Source organism: Aspergillus neoniger (assembly GCF_003184625.1).
Source record: "Aspergillus neoniger CBS 115656 unplaced genomic scaffold BO87scaffold_38, whole genome shotgun sequence".
NCBI lineage: Eukaryota > Fungi > Ascomycota > Eurotiomycetes > Eurotiales > Aspergillaceae > Aspergillus > Aspergillus neoniger.
The window spans coordinates 1-17,983 of record NW_020291166.1 but is presented as its reverse complement, the minus strand read 5'-3'; the positions used below and the strand labels follow the sequence as shown (position 1 = coordinate 17,983).

At 51.6% G+C, this 17,983-nt stretch overlaps 7 protein-coding genes across 7 annotated transcripts; 4 read left to right on the top strand and 3 right to left on the bottom strand.

Annotated features, from left to right (window-relative positions):
- Positions 1-233: 233 nt before the first annotated feature.
- Positions 234-1,676, top strand: BO87DRAFT_409833 (25S rRNA (uracil2843-N3)-methyltransferase; the record flags this gene model as incomplete). Its single annotated transcript, XM_025626270.1, has 4 exons — positions 234-1,415; positions 1,449-1,540; positions 1,571-1,600; positions 1,640-1,676. The coding sequence occupies exons 1-4, from the start codon at positions 276-278 to the stop codon at positions 1,674-1,676; spliced, it is 1,299 nt and encodes a 432-aa protein (XP_025475729.1). The 5' UTR covers positions 234-275.
- A 122-nt stretch (positions 1,677-1,798) lies between these two features.
- phb1 (prohibitin subunit PHB1) lies at positions 1,799-3,278 on the bottom strand. Its single transcript, XM_025629154.1, has 2 exons — positions 2,612-3,278; positions 1,799-2,543 (listed from the first exon to the last, which is right to left on the bottom strand). Exons 1-2 carry the CDS (start codon positions 2,930-2,932, stop codon positions 2,025-2,027), a joined length of 840 nt encoding a protein of 279 aa, XP_025475728.1. The 5' UTR covers positions 2,933-3,278; the 3' UTR covers positions 1,799-2,024.
- Positions 3,125-4,087, top strand: BO87DRAFT_367213 (ubiquinol--cytochrome-c reductase subunit 8). Its single transcript, XM_025621878.1, has 4 exons — positions 3,125-3,246; positions 3,425-3,450; positions 3,638-3,815; positions 3,913-4,087. Exons 1-4 carry the CDS (start codon positions 3,215-3,217, stop codon positions 3,965-3,967), a joined length of 291 nt encoding a protein of 96 aa, XP_025475727.1. The 5' UTR covers positions 3,125-3,214; the 3' UTR covers positions 3,968-4,087.
- Positions 4,088-4,973: 886 nt separating this feature from the next.
- On the top strand, positions 4,974-6,728 carry BO87DRAFT_156121 (spermidine synthase). Its single transcript, XM_025618210.1, has 4 exons — positions 4,974-5,399; positions 5,477-5,624; positions 5,693-5,933; positions 6,152-6,728. The coding sequence occupies exons 1-4, from the start codon at positions 5,245-5,247 to the stop codon at positions 6,430-6,432; spliced, it is 825 nt and encodes a 274-aa protein (XP_025475726.1). The 5' UTR covers positions 4,974-5,244; the 3' UTR covers positions 6,433-6,728.
- Positions 6,690-9,870, bottom strand: tktA (transketolase tktA). Its single transcript, XM_025624180.1, has 7 exons — positions 9,691-9,870; positions 9,536-9,600; positions 9,120-9,262; positions 8,971-9,055; positions 8,607-8,901; positions 7,176-8,539; positions 6,690-7,107 (listed from the first exon to the last, which is right to left on the bottom strand). The coding sequence occupies exons 2-7, from the start codon at positions 9,587-9,589 to the stop codon at positions 6,994-6,996; spliced, it is 2,055 nt and encodes a 684-aa protein (XP_025475725.1). The 5' UTR covers positions 9,590-9,600; positions 9,691-9,870; the 3' UTR covers positions 6,690-6,993.
- Positions 9,871-11,992: 2,122 nt separating this feature from the next.
- On the bottom strand, positions 11,993-15,329 carry facB (C6 transcription factor FacB/Cat8). Its single transcript, XM_025618209.1, has 5 exons — positions 14,596-15,329; positions 14,174-14,484; positions 13,836-14,116; positions 13,421-13,778; positions 11,993-13,365 (listed from the first exon to the last, which is right to left on the bottom strand). Exons 1-5 carry the CDS (start codon positions 15,077-15,079, stop codon positions 12,208-12,210), a joined length of 2,592 nt encoding a protein of 863 aa, XP_025475724.1. The 5' UTR covers positions 15,080-15,329; the 3' UTR covers positions 11,993-12,207.
- Positions 15,330-16,466: 1,137 nt separating this feature from the next.
- On the top strand, positions 16,467-17,473 carry BO87DRAFT_155998 (uncharacterized protein). The gene is made up of 2 exons (XM_025618208.1): positions 16,467-17,179; positions 17,280-17,473. The coding sequence occupies exon 1, from the start codon at positions 16,672-16,674 to the stop codon at positions 17,140-17,142; it is 471 nt and encodes a 156-aa protein (XP_025475723.1). The 5' UTR covers positions 16,467-16,671; the 3' UTR covers positions 17,143-17,179; positions 17,280-17,473.
- Positions 17,474-17,983: the final 510 nt, after the last annotated feature.

Here is a 17,983-nt window from a genome sequence, read left to right as displayed (position 1 = left end):
CAGCTGTAACACTCAATGATAGCTTATAAATAACCAGTAGCATTGCTCGTCTTGGGAAATGAAGCCCTTGCTCCCTTGGAGAATGCCAAACACTCTGGCAGCGATACTCCGTAGTAGTAGTATTGTGACGATATATATCCAACCACGGAGAGCCCCACACGCCCATCCAAATGCGAAACCGAAAATTCCCCAAAATCCCAAACTGAATCCAGACAACATATCCTATTAGCAATCAATGTAAGAAATAAATCACAAAATCCACACTCTATTTGGAAATGGCACCTCCTCGATCCGGCAACACATCTAAAAAACCCAACAAAAAGGAGAGTAGTAAAAAGAAGCCGTCCTCTTCTTCTTCGCAAGCACAACCACGCCGAACCACCAGCAAAACCGATCCCAACCAACATCATCATGCCGCTCATCAAAATCATGAACTCAACATCTCCACCACCATCCCGCTGACTCTCCAACAACTCCTGCTTAATGTGTTCAAAACCGCCTTGCTCACAAACGGGCACAATTACCTCTATAATCGGGATGATGCTACTACGACTGAAGCCACTGCTGATTCAGCAGAGCAACAGCAGCAGGAGCAACTAGACATCAAGAGTCTGATTCAGACGATCAAAACCCATTTATATAATCGGGACTTTGACTCCGCTTTCACAGATGCGAATGAGGACTTACTTCGTGCTTATGCGTTGCGGTGGAGCTCGTCCAGGGCGTTGGGGTATGCGGGCATCTTTCGTGCGCTGTTGAAGGAGGTAATTAAGCCTGTTTCTAAAGATGATGATGCTGCTGCTGCTGCTGCTTCTACGAAGAATGTCGTGTGTATTGGGGGTGGCGCGGGCGCTGAGATTGTTGCGCTTGCGGCTGCTTGGAGGGATTTTCTGGATGGTGCTGAACTACGATCATCTTCTTCTGCAAGTGATGAGGGCCAGATTGCGGATGCTGTCAAGGCGGTATCATTGGATGATGGGAAAAAAGAAGAAGAACAACAACTAACTTCTACTTCTACTTCTGCTACTGCTACTTCCACCTACCCCGGCCTCTCCGTCACGGCGGTAGACATCGCAGACTGGTCAAAGGTAGTCGAGCGCTTATCCACCGCTATTCGATCTCTCACAGTGACTGGGTCGAAGTCGCATCCTGCTCCGTTGTTACCCTCCAGTAGAGACGAAGAGAATAAGAAGACACCCGGGTTCAACGTCCAGTTCGAAAAGCTAGATGTTCTCTCCGCGGGGGAGAAGGAACTTCAGGGATTATTCTCACAGCAGGGCGCGGAATCATGCTCTACTGCCTTGGTGACGTTGATGTTTACTTTGAATGAATTGTTTTCGACGTCCATGGCTAAGGCGACGGGGTTTTTGCTACGTATGACGGATCTGTTGCGGCCTGGGACGGTGCTGCTTGTGGTAGATAGTCCTGGGAGTTATTCGACGTTGAAGTTGGGGAAGGGTGGCGATGGCGAAGTGCGGGAGAGACAGTATCCGATGAAGTTCTTGTTGGATCATACGCTGCTTTCGGTAGCGGAGGGGAAGTGGGAACGCTTGCTGTCGCAGGATTCGAGGTGGTGGAGAAGAGATGCGACCAGGTTGAAGTATGATGTTGGGGAAGGGGCTGGGTTGGAGGATATGAGGTTTCAGGTTCATGTTTATCGGAGGGTGGGGGAGTAGGGTTTATTTCTTGTTTGTATGGTTGCATTTGGTTTATGGCTTACAATGATACCTACCATCGTGGAATCTATGTCGTGGAGTCCGTTACCTGCTATAAGGATTGGATAAGTAGAGGCACACTTGAGAGAGGAATGGGTATGATATTGCTACAGGTCGATGCGAATAGGGGTGCATGCGTGTGAGTGTGAGTGTGTAGGAGAGGAGGAAGAGATGAAGAAAGAAGACCAAACGACATTAATTCGCCACGGAGATCATGCACGCCTGAGATCCATCCGGTTGAAGGAAACGCAACAAAGAAAAGAGAAATAAGAAATACACGTAATTCCATTTACCAAGCCACAGCGCCTTCTAGTTTCTCAAGCCCAGCAAGAGGCTAGTGCTCTTTCCGCCTTCCTTGCCATCGTTACCGGGCAGATACGTGACGTTGGGGTTGTTGGCGAGCGTCGTCGCGATCTCCTTGCTGGCATCGATACGACGGATCTCAATCAGGCCACTACCGGCCTTGGCAACGGCCTTGCTGATGATATCGGCACTCTCGGCTTCACCCTCGGCGCGGATGACATTGGCCTGACGTTCCTGCTCGGCTCTCTCGACGATGAAACGGGCCCGCTCGGCGTCCTGCTGGGCGATCTGCTTCTGCTCGACGGCGCGTGTGAATTCCTTTCCGAAGGTCATGTGGGTAATGGAGACGTCCTCGAGAGCGATGTTGAACTGAGAGGCTCTCTTCATGAGGTCTGTGCGGATACGGTTGGAGACAGCTTCACGCTGGGTGATCAGCTCGGCGGCATCGAACTGGGCGACAATGGCTTTGAGGACCTCGTTTCCGATGGACGGGAGCACACGCTCATCGTAGTCGATACCGTAGGACTATTCGGGAGGGTCATGGTTAGAGAGATTGGTCTCAGTTGGGTATAGAATGGTACACTGTATCTTACCTGGTAGATGGCCGGCAGCTTCGGGACCTCAGGACGGTGCAGCACACGCAGAGTCAAGCTGACCATCTGCAAGTCCTTACTACCCGTGGTGGTGGAGATGTTGCGGGGCTTGGTGCGAACATCATAGATAATGGCTCGCTGCAACCAAGGGATGAGGAAGTGTGTACCCTCGTTCATGACCTTCTCCTGCACTCCGGACAATCGGTCGAAGATGACAGCGCGGGTACCACCGCGAACATCGTAAATGGAGGAGTTGAAGAGGTAGACTCCGGCCGAGATGGGCACGGCGAGGCGGTAGACCTGCTGGAGGAGGGTAGACATGGTGATGGAGTGATGAGCGAGGGGACGGGGACTTCAGCAGCGACAGAGAAACGACCGTAAGTATCAGGCGGGCGGGAGTTTGGCTGGAGATGATGTCGAGGCTTTTCGCATGCTGTCCCAAAACGGATTAGCGCTGGGCGGTGGTTTGAACTTCCAACTTCGACTTTCGTCCGTTTTGGTCCGATGGTCACCGACGACGACTTCTCTCTCTCTCTCTCACGCTCCATCTTTCCCTCCCCACATCGCGCTTTACGTCGCTGATTCTCGTCGTATCTCTTCAAAATGGGTGGCCATCTCGATCCTAAGAATGGAGTGTGAGTTTTCTGCCCCATTGTCTCGTCTTGTCCGCTCCCTAGCTTTTCCGGGGGAAAGGGTACCGTGCGGTCTCGTCTGCCGTGATATCTACCCATATCCCCTACATCAAATGACTTTGACTCATGTTGAGTCGTATCTTATTGGCTAGTTATGATGGCTAACTTGTGATTCTTTTAGCTTCCTGGGTTGGTGGGGTGATCTGGGTATGTCTACAATATCAACGTGATTCGCCTGTCTGCGAAGCCTTTCGACTGTCAGCAATATCGGGCCATCGGGCTTGTTACTCGATTATAGCCCTGTACTGTCGACGAAATGCAGCTTCAATAACGACAGAATGCGCAATTGGATTTCGGAACCCCTGCTGACATGGCTTGTTTCTGCGCCATCTAGGATGCCCTACTCCCCAGCGTGTCACCTCCTACTCCATGTCCCCTAACCGCCAGCGCCCTCTTGCCGGTGCCGGTCACGCTGCCATCTTCAACGTTTTCCGCAGATTCAGACACCAGGTCCTCTACGTCGCTCCTCCCTTCATTGCCGCCTACGCCATCATGAACTGGGCTGTTGAGAGGTATGCCTCCCCCTTACGTGCGGACTTGAAGGCCAATAATACGCATGTTTCTGGTACAATTGGACATCCCAGAGCTGACGCTTGGACTTGCTTATAGGAACGAGTACCTCAACTCCAAGCCTGGCCGCCTCCTTGAGGGTGGTGACGAGTAAATGTAACGTGCCAGCTGGGAAAACCTTGAGAGAATAGGGATGGCATGGGGCAATATGGAAGGGCTGGATGTGTGATTGCACTGTACAGTAACTAGAAGCAATCGAATGTGTTGCAATGTTTTTGGTTGCCTTGACCGCGCGTGGGGTGCATCTGTAATCAAGAATGGGCGGCATCGTATAGGCCGGAGGGATTCCACACCCGCTTGAAGCCAACCCGTAGTGTAGTCTGCCAATCACCGGCGGCTATTGCTTGAGCCTTTTCAGCGCGGGAAGTATCCCACGTTTCTTGGAGCAGGTCAATTGGCCATGCGAATTTTCTCTGAATATTTGCGATGCCGAGTGAGTGCTGCCCGAATGCCCGAATGTGATGATTGTGGTACAAAATGGAGATGTTGGACTGCCTTGGCCGTGATACTAAAGTATCCTAAAGGACCACAATTGCCCTGACGATTGGATGGAGAATAAATGCGCGTTGACCAATTGAGTTACGCAAGTGTCTACTATCCATTAGGATTATCGTACAATTCTGATCAAGATAAGAAAGAAGGAAAGACTCATTTGAGGCAAGTTGAAGTGGATGCTATTACTCTTAAGTTACAGACACAAGGTCATACCATAACCAGCAATACGGCAACCAAACCCACTGGCCAGAAGAGAAAATTACCGAAACGGGCGACAAAAGGGAGAAAACCCCACCTGAGTGGCCGCCATCGCCGGTGATAAATTACCACTGGTCAGCGGCCGTACATACAATTTTTCTGTTTCTGGTTTTCAACTTCTCCCCCACTCCGCATGCGTTCGTCTCTCGTCGCTTCTTTCCTTTCGCTTCCCTTCTCTCCTCCTTCCTCCTCTTCTCTCTCTTCCTCTTCTTCTCTTCTCTTCCGTCTCCCTTCAGCTGCTTCTTCGCTGTCTGCTCTCCGTCTTCGTCCTCGTCTTCTCCGTCCTTTTCACCACTCCATCACCATGAGCGACATCACTCACCCCACCATCAAGGGTATGTTAGTAGTAGTTCTTTACCTTATCCGCACCATCCAACCACCCCTCCATCATCACCTCGCGGTTTACCCCGCCTCCTGTTCTCTTCGCAATTCCCAAACCTACTCTTCAAATCCTTTCAATGGATCAATTCCCGATTATGACGCTTCAATGAGCGCAATCTCGCCTCAAGACGATGTCATCTCACTACATCCCCCTCCGACGAGAATTTATTACCCCTCCTCGCTAACATTGGCTCTTCGCTTTTTTCTGCAGATGGCTGGTTCTCCGAGCAGTCTGACATGTGGCCCGGCCAGGCCATGAACCTCAAGGTTAACCAGATCCTCCACCACGAGAAGTCCAAGTACCAGGATGTTCTCGTTTTCGAGAGCAGCGACTACGGCACCGTCCTCGTCCTCGACAATGTCATCCAGTGCACTGAGCGCGATGAGTTCTCGTATGTTTTGGAACCCTTCCAACGAGCTATTTTCTATTACCGAAAATACCATTGGCCCTAACATAATATGACTATAGCTACCAGGAGATGATCACCCACCTTGCCATGAACTCCCACCCCAACCCCAAGAAGGTCCTTGTCATCGGTGGTGGTGACGGTGGTGTCCTCCGTGAGGTCGTCAAGCACGAGACCGTCGAGGAGGCCACCCTGTGCGACATTGACGAGGTAAACCAACAGAAAACCCCCGCGTCCTTGTGCCGTGTGTTGAGAATATGTGGCTTATTGTTTCTCAGGCTGTTATCCGTGTCTCCAAGAAGTACCTTCCTGGCATGAGCATTGGCTTCCAGCACCCCAACGTCAAGGTCCACGTTGGCGATGGTTTCCAGTTCCTTAAGGAGCGCCAGAACGAGTTCGATGTTATCATCACTGACAGCTCTGACCCCGAGGGTCCCGCTGAGAGCCTCTTCCAGAAGCCTTACTTCGAGCTTCTGCGCGATGCGCTCCGTGAGGGAGGTGTCATCACCACACAAGGTTGTTCGTCGCCTTTCATTAGTCCCTTCTTGCCCTTTCTATCCCACTTCTCTCTCCCCTTCTTAACTCCTCTCTATCTCTCTCAAACTTTTCATGTTGTTTGTGTTTTCTGTGTTGTCTGTATTTTCTCGTCGCGAACTATGAAGCTAACCTTGTTACGCCCCAAACCACCCGACCCCTAACCCGGGATCGGTTTGGGTTCGTGTTTTCTACCCATACAGCCGAGAACCAATGGCTGCACCTGTCTCTGATCACCGACCTCAAGAAGTCCTGCAAGGAGGTCTTCCCCGTCGCTGAATACGCCTACACCACCATCCCCACCTACCCCTCCGGCCAGATCGGCTTCATGGTCTGCTGCAAGGATGCCACCCGTAACGTCAAGGAGCCCGTTCGCAGCTGGACCCGCGAGGAGGAGGAGAAGCTCTGCCGCTACTACAACCAGGACATCCACCGCGCCAGCTTCGTTCTCCCCAACTTCGCCCGCAAGGCTCTGGACGCTTAGACTATCTGAAGTTTTGTCGTTCTAATACTTTGGGTGGTGGCCTCCTCCGTTTCGAGGCCCCACGGCGGCTGATAATCGATGATGATCTGACGATGACGAATATAACAAAAGATTTCTGCTGCTTCCTCAATAATATTCCCCCGATGCTTCACATGGATTGACACGTGAGATGCAAGGATTTTCTAAGATATAATACTAGCCAATATCCGCTTTGGGAAAAGTGGACACTATATGACTACGTCGTAATCCAACCGTATATGTACGCGCTTAGTTCGGTGTTTCTGCCGGTGAAGCTTGTCAAAGTCCACTTGAAAGCCAAAACTGGTGCTAGTATACTCCCATCATAGACCAATTCCCCTCTAAATCTACCCAAGGAAAAATAAAACTATCATAAACCAAGAAATTGAATAAGAAAGATTGCATATATTTTTATCTTCAAAGAAAAAGTCGTTAAAAATTAGGACTTCTCCCAGGGGTATCATCGCCCACAGGGATCAACATCGTCCCGGATACTCATAAACATGATTCAGTACAAACCATCACGATGCCACCGCAAGACATTTACAGAATCTGCTGGAAAGCACGGTTGATGGGAGAGCGCACGGTGTGGCCCTTGTAGAAGTCAATGGTAGCGACAGCGCGCTTGCTGATGCCCTCAGGAGTGAACTCGAATTTCTGTTGTAAATTGAATTAGTATATGCCGTTATCAAGGGGGGAGGGGGGATATGTATTTTGGAGCTTACCTTGTAGACATCCTTGTAGGGGCCAGAGGCACCGAAGCGGTTGAGACCGAACTGCTCGTGAGCGTAGCGCTCCCAGCCCATGGTGGTGAGAGCCTCGACGGAGAGGACGGGGATGTTGTCGGGGAGGACCTGGAGCTTGTAGGCCTTGTCCTGGGCATCGAAGACCTCGAAGCAAGGAACGGAGACGACGCGGGCAGCAATGCCGTGCTTCTCCTTGAGGTAGGTGGCAGCCTCGATACAGATGCTGACCTCGGAACCGGTGGAGATGAGGGTGACGGCAGCGTCGGGGGCCTCGAGGGCGACGTAAGCACCCTTGAGGGCCTTCTCGATGGTGGAAGCCTCGAGCTGGGGCAGGTTCTGACGGGTGAGAGCCAGAATGCTGGGGGTGTGCTTGGAGGTCAGAGCAGAGTAGTAGGCAGCGCTGGTCTCGTTGCCGTCAGCAGGGCGCCAGACCATGCAGTTGGGCAGAGCACGGAAGTGAGCCAGAGTCTCGATAGGCTGGTGGGTAGGACCGTCCTCACCCAGACCGATGGAGTCGTGGGTGGCAACGTAGATGGTGCGGACACGGGAGAGGGCCGACAGACGGACAGCACCGGCGGCGTAGGAGACGAAGTTCAGGAAGGTACCACCAGCGGGGATGACGGTACCGTAGGCGGCGAGACCGTTCATGACGGCGGCCATGGCGTGCTCACGGACACCGTAGCGGAGGTAGCGACCGGACCAGTCACCGATGTTGTACTCGGGGGGCTGGAAGTCGACGGCGTTCTTCCAGCGGGTGTTGTTGGAGCCAGTCAAGTCGGCAGAGCCGGACAGAAGCTCAGGAACGACATCGTGGATCTTTTCGAGGACAGCCTCGGAGAGCTTACGGGTAGCAACGGCAGCGTCGGTGGGCTTGTAGACGGGCAGGCTCTTCTCCCAGCCCTCGGCAAGCTTGCCAGAGAGACGGCGGGTGAGCTCGGCGTGCTCCTTGGGGTACTCAGAAGCGTACTTCTGGAGGAGCTGGTTCCACTCCTGCTCCTTAGCAGCACCCTCAGCGGCGTGCTTGTGGTAGAGGTCGTAGACCTGCTGGGGAACGACGAAGGTCTGCTTGGGGTCGAAGCCGAAGAGCTGCTTGACACCCTCGCAGTCGTCAGCCTTCAGGGGGTTACCGTGGACACCGCCAGTACCCTGGAGCTTGGAACCGAAACCGATGGTAGTAGTCAGACGGATGACGGAGGGCTTGTCAGTGACAGCCTGGCACTTCTTGATGGCGGCCTCAATGCTCTCAAGGTCGTTGTCACCGTCCTTGACGTACTCGGTGTGCCAGCCGTAGGCCTCGAAACGCTTCATAACATCCTCAGTGAAGGCGCACTTGGTGTCACCGTCTGCAAAACAAATCCGAATTAGTCTGGTTGGAATCCCGAGGGGATCAGGACGTTATATAAAGCTTACCGATGGAGATTCCGTTGTCGTCGTAGATAGCAATGAGGTTACCGAGCTTCAGGTGACCAGCCATGGAGGCGGCCTCGCTGGCAATACCCTCCATGGCGCAGCCATCACCGAAGAAGCAGTATGTGTAGTTGTTGAAGAGGGTGTAGCCGGGCTTGTTGAAGACGGCAGCGGAGTGACGCTCAGCAATGGCAAGACCAACGGCGTTGGCGAAACCCTGACCCAGAGGACCAGTGGTGACCTCGACACCGGGGGTGTCGTGAGCCTCGGGGTGACCGGGGGTGATGCTGTCGAGTTGCTACACGAGCAGAATGGTTAGGACATGACTACAATGGGCCCCCAGAAAGGACTCTCGGCGGATACATACTCTGAAGGACTTCAGGTCATCCATGGAGACCTGGTAGCCGAAGAGGTGAAGGAGAGCATATTGGAGCATGCAGCCGTGGCCGTTGCTGTGTGAAGGAATTAGTAAAACATGCCATTACTTACTCAGTACTGGTGCAGGTCGAAACTTACGACAGAACGAAGCGGTCACGGTTAGCCCATTCGGGATTTTGGGGGTTGAAGCTCATGAACTTGTTGAAGAGGACGTGGGACACGGGGGCCATGCCCATAGGGGCACCGGGGTGACCGGAGTTGGCCTTGAAGGTGGCATCCACCTAGGGGACGATTAGTTTCAAATTTGACTCTTATCAACAATTCCTTGGAAGGAATGACCACTCCGCAACCCACAGCTAGTAAAACAAGGAGCTCCGAGGAGATAGCAGCTACGCATAGCTAAACATCAACGCGGGAGGCTGTGCTCCGCGGAGTCCCTGTGATACCAGGAATGGGCTTCCGGTGCCGGAGCTCTGGAGAGAAGCTCTCCGTCACACCGGAATCGGATGGGAGTGGGATAAGGAAGCAAGAGAATGGAAGCAGGAGATGCATACCGCGAGAGTGCGGATGGTGTTGATGGCCAATTGGTCAACGTCGTTGTAACCCATGATTGCTGTGTCTAGAAGAGAAGGAGGGAAAGGTTAGAGAGGGAGGTTGAATGGGGGAAAGTTGAAAGTTGTTGGGGAAGAAATGAGGGGAGGGGCCATACTATTTAAATCCAACCAAGTTCTTGTTTTTTTAAGTAGCGGGATGATCCAACAAACAATCAACACAAATGGGAAGACCACCACGAGATGAAGAAAGGGAGAAAGATGACTGAGAGAGGAGGAGAAGAAGGAGAAGAGAAAGAAGGAAGAAGAGAGAAGGAGAAAGGATGACAGGGAAAGGGGAGGGGGGGGGGGGGGGAAAGCGAGCCAGACGAGCGGAGTGGGATGGAGGGCAACCGCAACCAAGAGAGCCAGCGAGGGTGAGAAAGGGAAGGTGGGGGGGCAATGATGTCTGTGGTGGGGCACCTCTCTTTCACCGGCTGCTCGGAGGGGGTTACAAACTCGCTGTCCAGTGTCCACGGCTATTCTTTTCTACTCTCTTCGGACTCGGGGTCGGCTATTGCCAGGCAATTGATTGATCTTGGACTGTAGATAACTGGATCTACAGCCGGAGAATCTAACGGAGATGATGTTAGTACGGGGGGTGTTTAGGGTGAAGCTGTCGAGGTCCTCAATGTAGTTAGTAGGTATACTTAATGATGATGATGATGATGTTATGCACAATCTGCCCCTCCCCCGCTGCCTCAGGCAATATGCGGTCCCTCCGGAATTCAATGCAACCTTTTTTTTTTTTTTTTTTTTTTTTTTTTTTTTTTTCAGCTCTCAACAAAAGTACTGCAGAGCTACAGAGAACAATTTTGATATTATCATTTCATCTATACTAGACTAGTAAATCGATGAAGAATAGCAAGAGCTCGCTTCTGTTCACCATCATCTTGCTTGCCGTCAGCTATAAGAGAGAAGTCTGGAAGTATCCCTCCGAAACGCCACCAGGGAAAGCTCCCCCCATCCCTCCAGCATTACATACTTGCTTGATAATTGCAGGGACAAGAGTTGCATTGCTCCTCCCCTCGACCAATTGTCTACTATCAAGCCCTGTAACCTGTCATATCGAAACACGCAGATCTCTGAGTTGGCCCTAACAACTCTCAGATAACATAACTACTCAGCCTCTTATCAAATGCTCTTCACCCCCGCCGGCCATTGACACTCTACTTAGTAGTTTCTATAGCAATAATCACCCACCCACCACCATATCATTTCCCGGGCTAGATACCAAATACCTACCTATAGGCGGATTTCTCCCCAACATAGCAATTCTCCGGGAGCATTATTCATTCAAACGAGCCCCATTAGTCACCCCGTGTGTTTCTGTCCGCTGGGTCCCGGAGGACGCTGCTCCGCCAACGGGGTGCCTTAGCAAGTCACTCTCTCTCCGCTTTTTCCTTTCCCACGCTTTTACGGAGTCCGGATTCCAGCCCAGTCTCCATCAATAATCATAACCACAACAACAATCACATTGTAGACTACTATCGAGTCTAGCTTTCGGAGCACATATCTCCTAAATAAATATTCAGCAGGTCAAGTGATTTGATTATGAAGCAGGAACACGCGGCAATTGTCGGTCACGCATCGCAGCAGAAATTTTCCTCTCTTTACTTTGCTTTGCTTCCGGAGGTTTGCATTTCCGATGCTTTCCATCCAGAGCAACACAGGTCAGTACTTGGGTGTGTAGTACCGTAAAGGAAGACATAGCGATGGCTGGCCAGTCCATTGTACCAAGTACTTGGTTGGTAGGTAGCTAGTAGGAGTAGGCCCACGTCAACTCTTGTTGCAACTAGAAAATCATCTCATGCAGCTAGAGTTGTGCAGTCGCCGACTGAAACGTTGTTATTTCCGGGTTACTAACTATCGAAGTAGCTACTAGCTAGCTTGCAAGGTTCAGTCAGGGCCGCTCAGATCGAACGGCTTCCCCGATTAGTCCAAGCCGTGTGCCGTTCGGGGAATGCGCTCGGGACTCTTCTGCCTCTGATTGATGCTCGGACCGGGGATGGTGGGAGGGCCTGAGAGACGCATGTGTAAATACTTAGTAGTGGTAGGCTCGCTCTGCTCAGTCGTTTGCAGTCAGATGCGTCTGGTTCGAAGTATGCAGGAGTACTTTACTAAGACTATGCGCTTGCTCTACAATCATCATGTGAGGGATGACCATACTATCTCTTGGCAGGTGCATGTGATTCAATTCATGTGAGTCTGGGATTTCTATGGTAGGGAGCAAGCAATGGCTACCGTCGTTACATCCTGAACCCAGGAGGTTGAAGCAGGCAACATTTGAACTGAATTGCAAGACGCGGCAATCATCCGATTCACAGGGATATGATTACTAACAACAGACATACTTGAAGATCCATCATTCAAGATACTATATACTCAAACATTATAGGGACAAAGGGTCATGATATGACCCCCGACAGACACTCTTTGTAAAGTGCCAAATGGAAACCGAGACTCCATGCACCGACCAGGTATCACAAACGAAACAGATGGGGGGAAACAACAAGGAAAAAGAAATACAGACTTCCTCTCGCTCCACCCTTACAATCCCAATAACAGAAGAAACTCCATTGACACCCAAAGGTCATTGCGTTCATGAAAAAGGCTTGTCTTCCGAGCATGATAGCTCAGACAGCCAGTCGCCGATCCCAGCCGTTAATCAGTCCAAACTCATCCACTTCATCTTCCACAGCCGGAATCATGACATTCCGGAACGAGCCCAAGAAATTGGCCTGCTCTTCCGGCGACAGCCGCAGATCGTTGTATGGCACCCCTTCTTCGGCACTGCCTTCGTCGGAGTAGCTGAGGACACTCTGTGCCGGTAGATCCTGGTTGGTTGGCACGTCGCTATTGCTACTGGCTGACCATGCCTCGGGAGACAACCCTTGCAGCTCTGCGTGTGGCGCTGACAACGGTGCTACCATGGGATCCCCCTTGTGGGCGAACTCAGCAGTGAGGGAAGCGAAGGGACCACTGTCTTCACCACACTCCCTTCCCCCATAAATCCCCGTGAAGATGTTCGAATAGCCGCGGTCCATGTCACTCAGGACGACTTCCCAGTCGGATACCGTGATAGGTCCGCCCGGATGATCCGAGGGTGCGGAGCTCGAAAGCACATGACTGCTATCGTACGCGCCGGAAGACGAAGGGTAGACTGTTTTGTTCGTAGATACATCTAGCGCGTGGAAGTTGTCTGGTGGCAAGCTAGCCCAGCTGGAGGACCTGATGTGGCGTTGGGCGGCATTGGGACTCGCTCCGCAAATAGTGGCCCTCCGGGAGGGCGAATCCGGCGTTTCGTGGTGGTTTGAACCGGTCATTTCACTCAGGCGCGACTTCCACGACTGAAGTTGCTTCTTCGGGGACTTCAAAGGTCTCTGCAAGGGCGGCGACATGTCCTGCGGTTTGCCAATCGACACATGCCTGCTATTGTTCAAAGAAACGAAAACACTGGCCAAAGCGCTGAACTCTGCAGCAGAGGACGACGACTCAGATTCCAGTTGATCGATGACTGCGGTGAGCAACTTTTGGCTCTCCTTGACGAGCTTGCTGTCACGCTTCAGCCCGATGCTTTGCCAAAGAAGGCCTAGTCCTGTAGCGAAGACCAACTCCTTCCGATTGATACTCACAGAGAGACAGAGACGTCTCTCATCGAGCAATTGAAGGATCTGGATAATGTGCTTGGCTGAGTCGGAAACTGCAAGGATAGAAGGGGACCGGACGTGCTCCTCGCCGAAGCAGACCGCAGGGCGGTGGATCAATGAACGAATGAAGTAGTAGACGAGGGACTAGAAACAAGTCAGTAAACGCATGTGATGATCGAGGAGCGCTTTCGGTAGTTACCAGAAGGGGCGATCGGCTACTAGTGACATTGGTGCTAGGCTTGTCCTGAGAAAACTCAAGGCGGAGGTGAGCAGGTAAGCCCTTCACCCAATCATCCAATTGCTCTGCAACTGAGCGTAGCTTCGACAGAGAGATATCATACCCTCCATCAGAGGGATAGATATCCTCCAAAACCTTGTTCAACACGCGCGAACCGGCGAATAGCGCGATCGCACTCGAAATACGGGTAGACTCTCCAGGAAGAGTGGGCAAGAAGCCCGATTCCGTGACGTTTTCATCATCAATATCTTCGGGATACTCGGTCTTGATGTCCTCTTCACGCAGTAGAACAGGCAATCCTGTCAAAGCAGCGGTGAATCTGGAAATGGGTTAAAAAAGAAATACGTTATGGAAGGCCTTGAGAGGGCCGACTCACCGATCGAGAGTATATTGACACCAGAACACCTTCTTTCGGGTTTCTGCCATGAGAGCATTCGACGAGAAGCGTTTCTGGCTCTGATGCAGTCTAAGCTGTTGACTAAGACTGACGGCAAGACCCCGATAGCGTAGGAGGCTCGTGTAGTCACCCTTCGTCATGCAGTACATTTGAGCGAGCACGTAGCATTGCATTGTTGCAATAGATACATCACTGGCAATGGATTCAAGGATCGAGGACCAATTGTCTTCGAAAAAGGTGGGGTCCTGGTTGGTTCTCGACTGCAAAAGCCCAATGAGTTTCCGGTATGGTCTGGCTAGATTAGGGTTAAAGCTTACCATTGAAGCAAGGGCGGCGATGCCGAAGATCAAATTTAGTTGTGCCAAGTCGTGCTTGCTGCCCTGCATAGACCCGGTGCCTGAAAGGTACTGTTCATAAGCTTTGAGAATAGTGGGTCGGTGAACAACCGGATAAAGAGGAGCCCATTCTTGGAAGAAGATGTTGATGAGCTGATCGGATACAAGCCGGGGCGCCGTGCGAATGGCCTGGTCGACGCGGGAATGGGAGATGGCCGGGGGAGCGGCCAAAGACTTGATCGCGACATTTGACGGCAATCGGTTTTGATCTATGAGTTTATTTGTGAAGACGTCTAACGGGGTTAGCCGTGAGCCTTTTCTCAAAAACCCCTTCAACTCGTTTCGGGGTTTGTATGGGATGGATCCCAAGAAGGAAGTGAGCAAGTAGGGACGGTGAAACATACCAACAAAGCCGCGAGTACTACAAATTCCTGCACTATCAGTCGAGGTCGACTCGGTAGGCGGCAACGATTGTGGGATTTGAATTACACCCTCATCTGCGTCGGGAACGTTGGACCTTGCAGGCGCAGATGGCGACGGCGCTGCAGCACTAGGTCTCTGACGCGAGGAAGGAGAGAAAGAGTGTATACGAGAGAGCACATCGATCTTTTCATCCTTTTCATCCAACAGATTCTTGAGATCCCTAACTTCGGACTCCAGGGCGCGCACTCTTTCCTCCAGCGACTCGGTGTAGCCACGAGGGAAAGCACGGCGACTGAGCTTGTCGCTAGTTTTGCATTCGAAGCCGACATTGGCGCATTGTGTACAACAGGGACGGACACCGTCGCAACGGATTTTCTTGCTTCTGCAACGATCACAGGCCTGGGCGATACGACTCTGAGAGCCGTTCCCGACCTTGATCACTTTCATCGGGAGAATTCCAGGCATGTTGGCTGGATGCTGTGGCGCATCTGCCTTGGGAGAATGGGTCGGATTGGCGTCGGACTTGGGGAGTAGATTCGGCGGTACACTCGAGGGGGGTTTCAGTAGTAGTTGATGCGAACGCCTTGGGATCACCAGTGAGACGGGTCTGGAGAACCTAGGTGTAACTCTCTATGTGAGAGGAGAGGGTGGAGATGCGGAAGTAGTGTCGAGATTAAGGTAAGCGGAGGATAACAGCGGGGTTAAGGGACTTTTGAAAGAGAGAGAAGGTGGGAAGAGCCAAAGAGAGAGTGTGTGGTGGCGGTAAGATGGGTTTGTAAGGCGTGAGGATGAAGGAGAGGACCGACGGGGCAGAAGAAGAGCGACCAGAAGCAAGCAACTTTTCGATGTAAGTACGTATGGCGAAGGTATCAGGCCTGGTAACAAATGTTCCGCGGTGCGGCCTGAGGATTGAACCGGCTCAAAAGGGGGGCTGGTGGGGCTGACTATTGTGGGTCATGCGCTGGGATGCCGGCCAATCCCCGTTGTGAGCTCAGCTCATTCGCTCAGCCGACAGTCGGCGGGCTTCCAAAAGTTGACTTGGAATCTTTGGAAGGTTTTGTGGGTTGGAGTAATACCGGTATGGTAAGTCTGGAGCCGCTGAGGTTATTCGACTTGAGTGACTCTCTTCCCCGGTCCTCGGCACTTGTCGGTTGACAGCAGCTGATTCGTAACATCACATACTATGAAGACAAACAGCACTGGTTTCATCTCTGGTTTATATTGATTGATTCGCCATTCATCTACTAGTGGTCTGAGTAGTAGTACTAGTTAGTATCTATCTATCTACCTATCTAGATACGCGGGTAAATACTAGAAATGACTAGCTGAGCCGAGGCGGAGTATTGCATCGGAGAACGAGGGATACTTATGTGTTTAGTCGAGGCTACGTAGTATCCAATAGGTAACAGCATTAAATTGCTTATAAGCTAGTACTAGTAGATAGCAGTAAGACGCCGCCCCCTTCGTCTCATCAGCATCAATCTCCCCGCTGTCACCTTATCAGAAAAGAGAAAAATAAGTTGGCACTGACAGGCCCCTGGCACAACCCGCGTCGACGCCTCGGCACTGGCGGCGGCAGGAACAACTTCCACCAAGGGCAAGTCCACAGCAGACCTACTCCGACCAGCGCGGCCACTAATGTATGATTAATGGCACCGGTGCAATAAGGCCTCTTTCCACCGGAGATTCCTACCGTAGTACATTAATTCTCCTTACAGGGGTGTTCAGAAGGGCAAGTGATTGGCGAGCCATAAGACACACAACCAGTCAGATAGGATCCACGATGGGGTTCTCGTATCATCAAGGTTGAGTGTCCCGTCTATTGCCATATCTAATCATATCATCACGGATGGCTGCCAAGGCCCATGGTTGCAATCCATTCCCCCTCCCAAGCACGGATTATCGGGGTGATTATGGAGAATGCACGAGGACTAGTATGTAAATGAACCAGACAAAACCGACACTAGCAGAACGCAAGTGCGGTCCGGCTCTTGAAGATCACAGCATTCCGAGCCAGCAAAGCTTTGCCGGTTTCCACCGGGCTCGCGGTCCGACAAATGTGGGAGAGTGGATGGGGACCCGATGGAGATCACTTTCAGTCTTTTGCCAACTGTCCAGACCATCAGACTCTAATATTACCACTTCTCTCTACCGTGGTTGGTCAACAACCAACCACCTCCTCCCCGCGATTCGGAACCCAACTGGCACCCGGACGCTTGATTTACCAAATGACATTGAATGGTGGGCTATTCAGACAGGTTACGTATTCATCTACAAGCGATCTTCAGCTTTCTTTGAGTTTCGATCTTCTGAGAGAAAAGAAAAACAAAGTTGACTATAATATTGACGATGATGAAATTGTCTCATGCAACTGCAAGGCAGATCTGTTGCTCTCACCATTATTATTGACTCCAATTCCAGCCCAACCAGGGTGGGGAATCCGAGCGTTTGCCGAACCATTCCCGTTTGAGTCAGGGCCTCGTCCCCTGGGTCTGGATATGAACTGCCTCATGCGGTGTCGCCACTGATTTCCCCCCGGCGTTCGCGGCTGGAAGATTGCGGAGAGTAAGCGCTCCTGATCTTGGATTCTGTATTATTATCCTCGTATTCCCATTGATCGAATGGCACGAGGCCTGAACGAGATCGAGTCTGCTTACTTTCTCAGTGGGGAAACACCAAGAGGATTCAATATCACTCATATAAAAGCTCCTCAGCTGCAATTTTCTTTGCTTCTTTCTATTTACTTTTTTATTTTTTCTTTCCCTCACCCTGCCCGACGGGGATATCCGACAGACTTATCAGCGACTAGTGGTTATCACATTCATTAATATAATATGTCCTGGGTACTCCGAGCGCTTTTATTTTTTTCTCATCATTTATGTTGACCGTGGCTCGGTGAAAGTTGGTCGTGCGCCGAGCGTTTGCCGAGAAAACGCAGAGGTGGAGGCGGAAATCCATGGACCATCAATGACTGCAGTCTGGAAGGGGGTTGTGATTCGCCCACTGCTATTGTTCTAGTTTTTTTTTTTTAAAGGAAAATCAGTGCGATGAACACCTGAGGCAAGACATTTTTGGTCTATTAACGAGTAGTCAGCACTGCTTGGGGCCAGTTGACCAGCCGGTGTGACATTCACATTGGTCGATAGTTCGGCGCTCTGCAACTGCTGTGCATATCTCACTCGATAAAATAAATCCTCCCAGGCCCAGAAGGCTGGCTGGCTGGCTGGCTGGCTGGACCACCTTCTCGTTAGCCAGGGTCTCCTGGGCCTCTAGCAGTCGATCATGGCGGACCGTAGCTGTAGCGTGCATGAATCTGGCCCCACGAGCTGAGATCTTGATAAGTATCTAGCATCTTCACATCACCCCCCC

Coding starts and splice junctions, on each gene's coding strand:
- phb1 (XM_025629154.1), bottom strand. CDS start 2,932: ATGTCTACCCTCCTCCAGCAGGTCTACCGCCTCGCCGTGCCCATCTCG. Junction 2,544..2,611: donor AGCTGCCGGCCATCTACCAG/GTAAGATACAGT, acceptor CCTCCCGAATAG/TCCTACGGTATCGACTACGA.
- BO87DRAFT_367213 (XM_025621878.1), top strand. CDS start 3,215: ATGGGTGGCCATCTCGATCCTAAGAATGGAGT. Junction 3,247..3,424: donor CTCGATCCTAAGAATGGAGT/GTGAGTTTTCTG, acceptor TGATTCTTTTAG/CTTCCTGGGTTGGTGGGGTG. Junction 3,816..3,912: donor ATGAACTGGGCTGTTGAGAG/GTATGCCTCCCC, acceptor ACTTGCTTATAG/GAACGAGTACCTCAACTCCA.
- BO87DRAFT_156121 (XM_025618210.1), top strand. CDS start 5,245: ATGTGGCCCGGCCAGGCCATGAACCTCAAGGTTAACCAGATCCTCCAC. Junction 5,625..5,692: donor CCCTGTGCGACATTGACGAG/GTAAACCAACAG, acceptor ATTGTTTCTCAG/GCTGTTATCCGTGTCTCCAA. Junction 5,934..6,151: donor TGTCATCACCACACAAGGTT/GTTCGTCGCCTT, acceptor CTACCCATACAG/CCGAGAACCAATGGCTGCAC.
- tktA (XM_025624180.1), bottom strand. CDS start 9,589: ATGGGTTACAACGACGTTGACCAATTGGCCATCAACACCATCCGCACT. Junction 9,263..9,535: donor ACACCATCCGCACTCTCGCG/GTATGCATCTCC, acceptor ATCGTCCCCTAG/GTGGATGCCACCTTCAAGGC. Junction 9,056..9,119: donor CGTGACCGCTTCGTTCTGTC/GTAAGTTTCGAC, acceptor TCCTTCACACAG/CAACGGCCACGGCTGCATGC.
- facB (XM_025618209.1), bottom strand. CDS start 15,079: ATGCCTGGAATTCTCCCGATGAAAGTGATCAAGGTCGGGAACGGCTCT. Junction 14,117..14,173: donor TCGCCGCCCTTGCTTCAATG/GTAAGCTTTAAC, acceptor GGGCTTTTGCAG/TCGAGAACCAACCAGGACCC. Junction 13,779..13,835: donor TGTCAATATACTCTCGATCG/GTGAGTCGGCCC, acceptor ACCCATTTCCAG/ATTCACCGCTGCTTTGACAG.
- BO87DRAFT_155998 (XM_025618208.1), top strand. CDS start 16,672: ATGTGGGAGAGTGGATGGGGACCCGATGGAGATCACTTTCAGTCTTTT.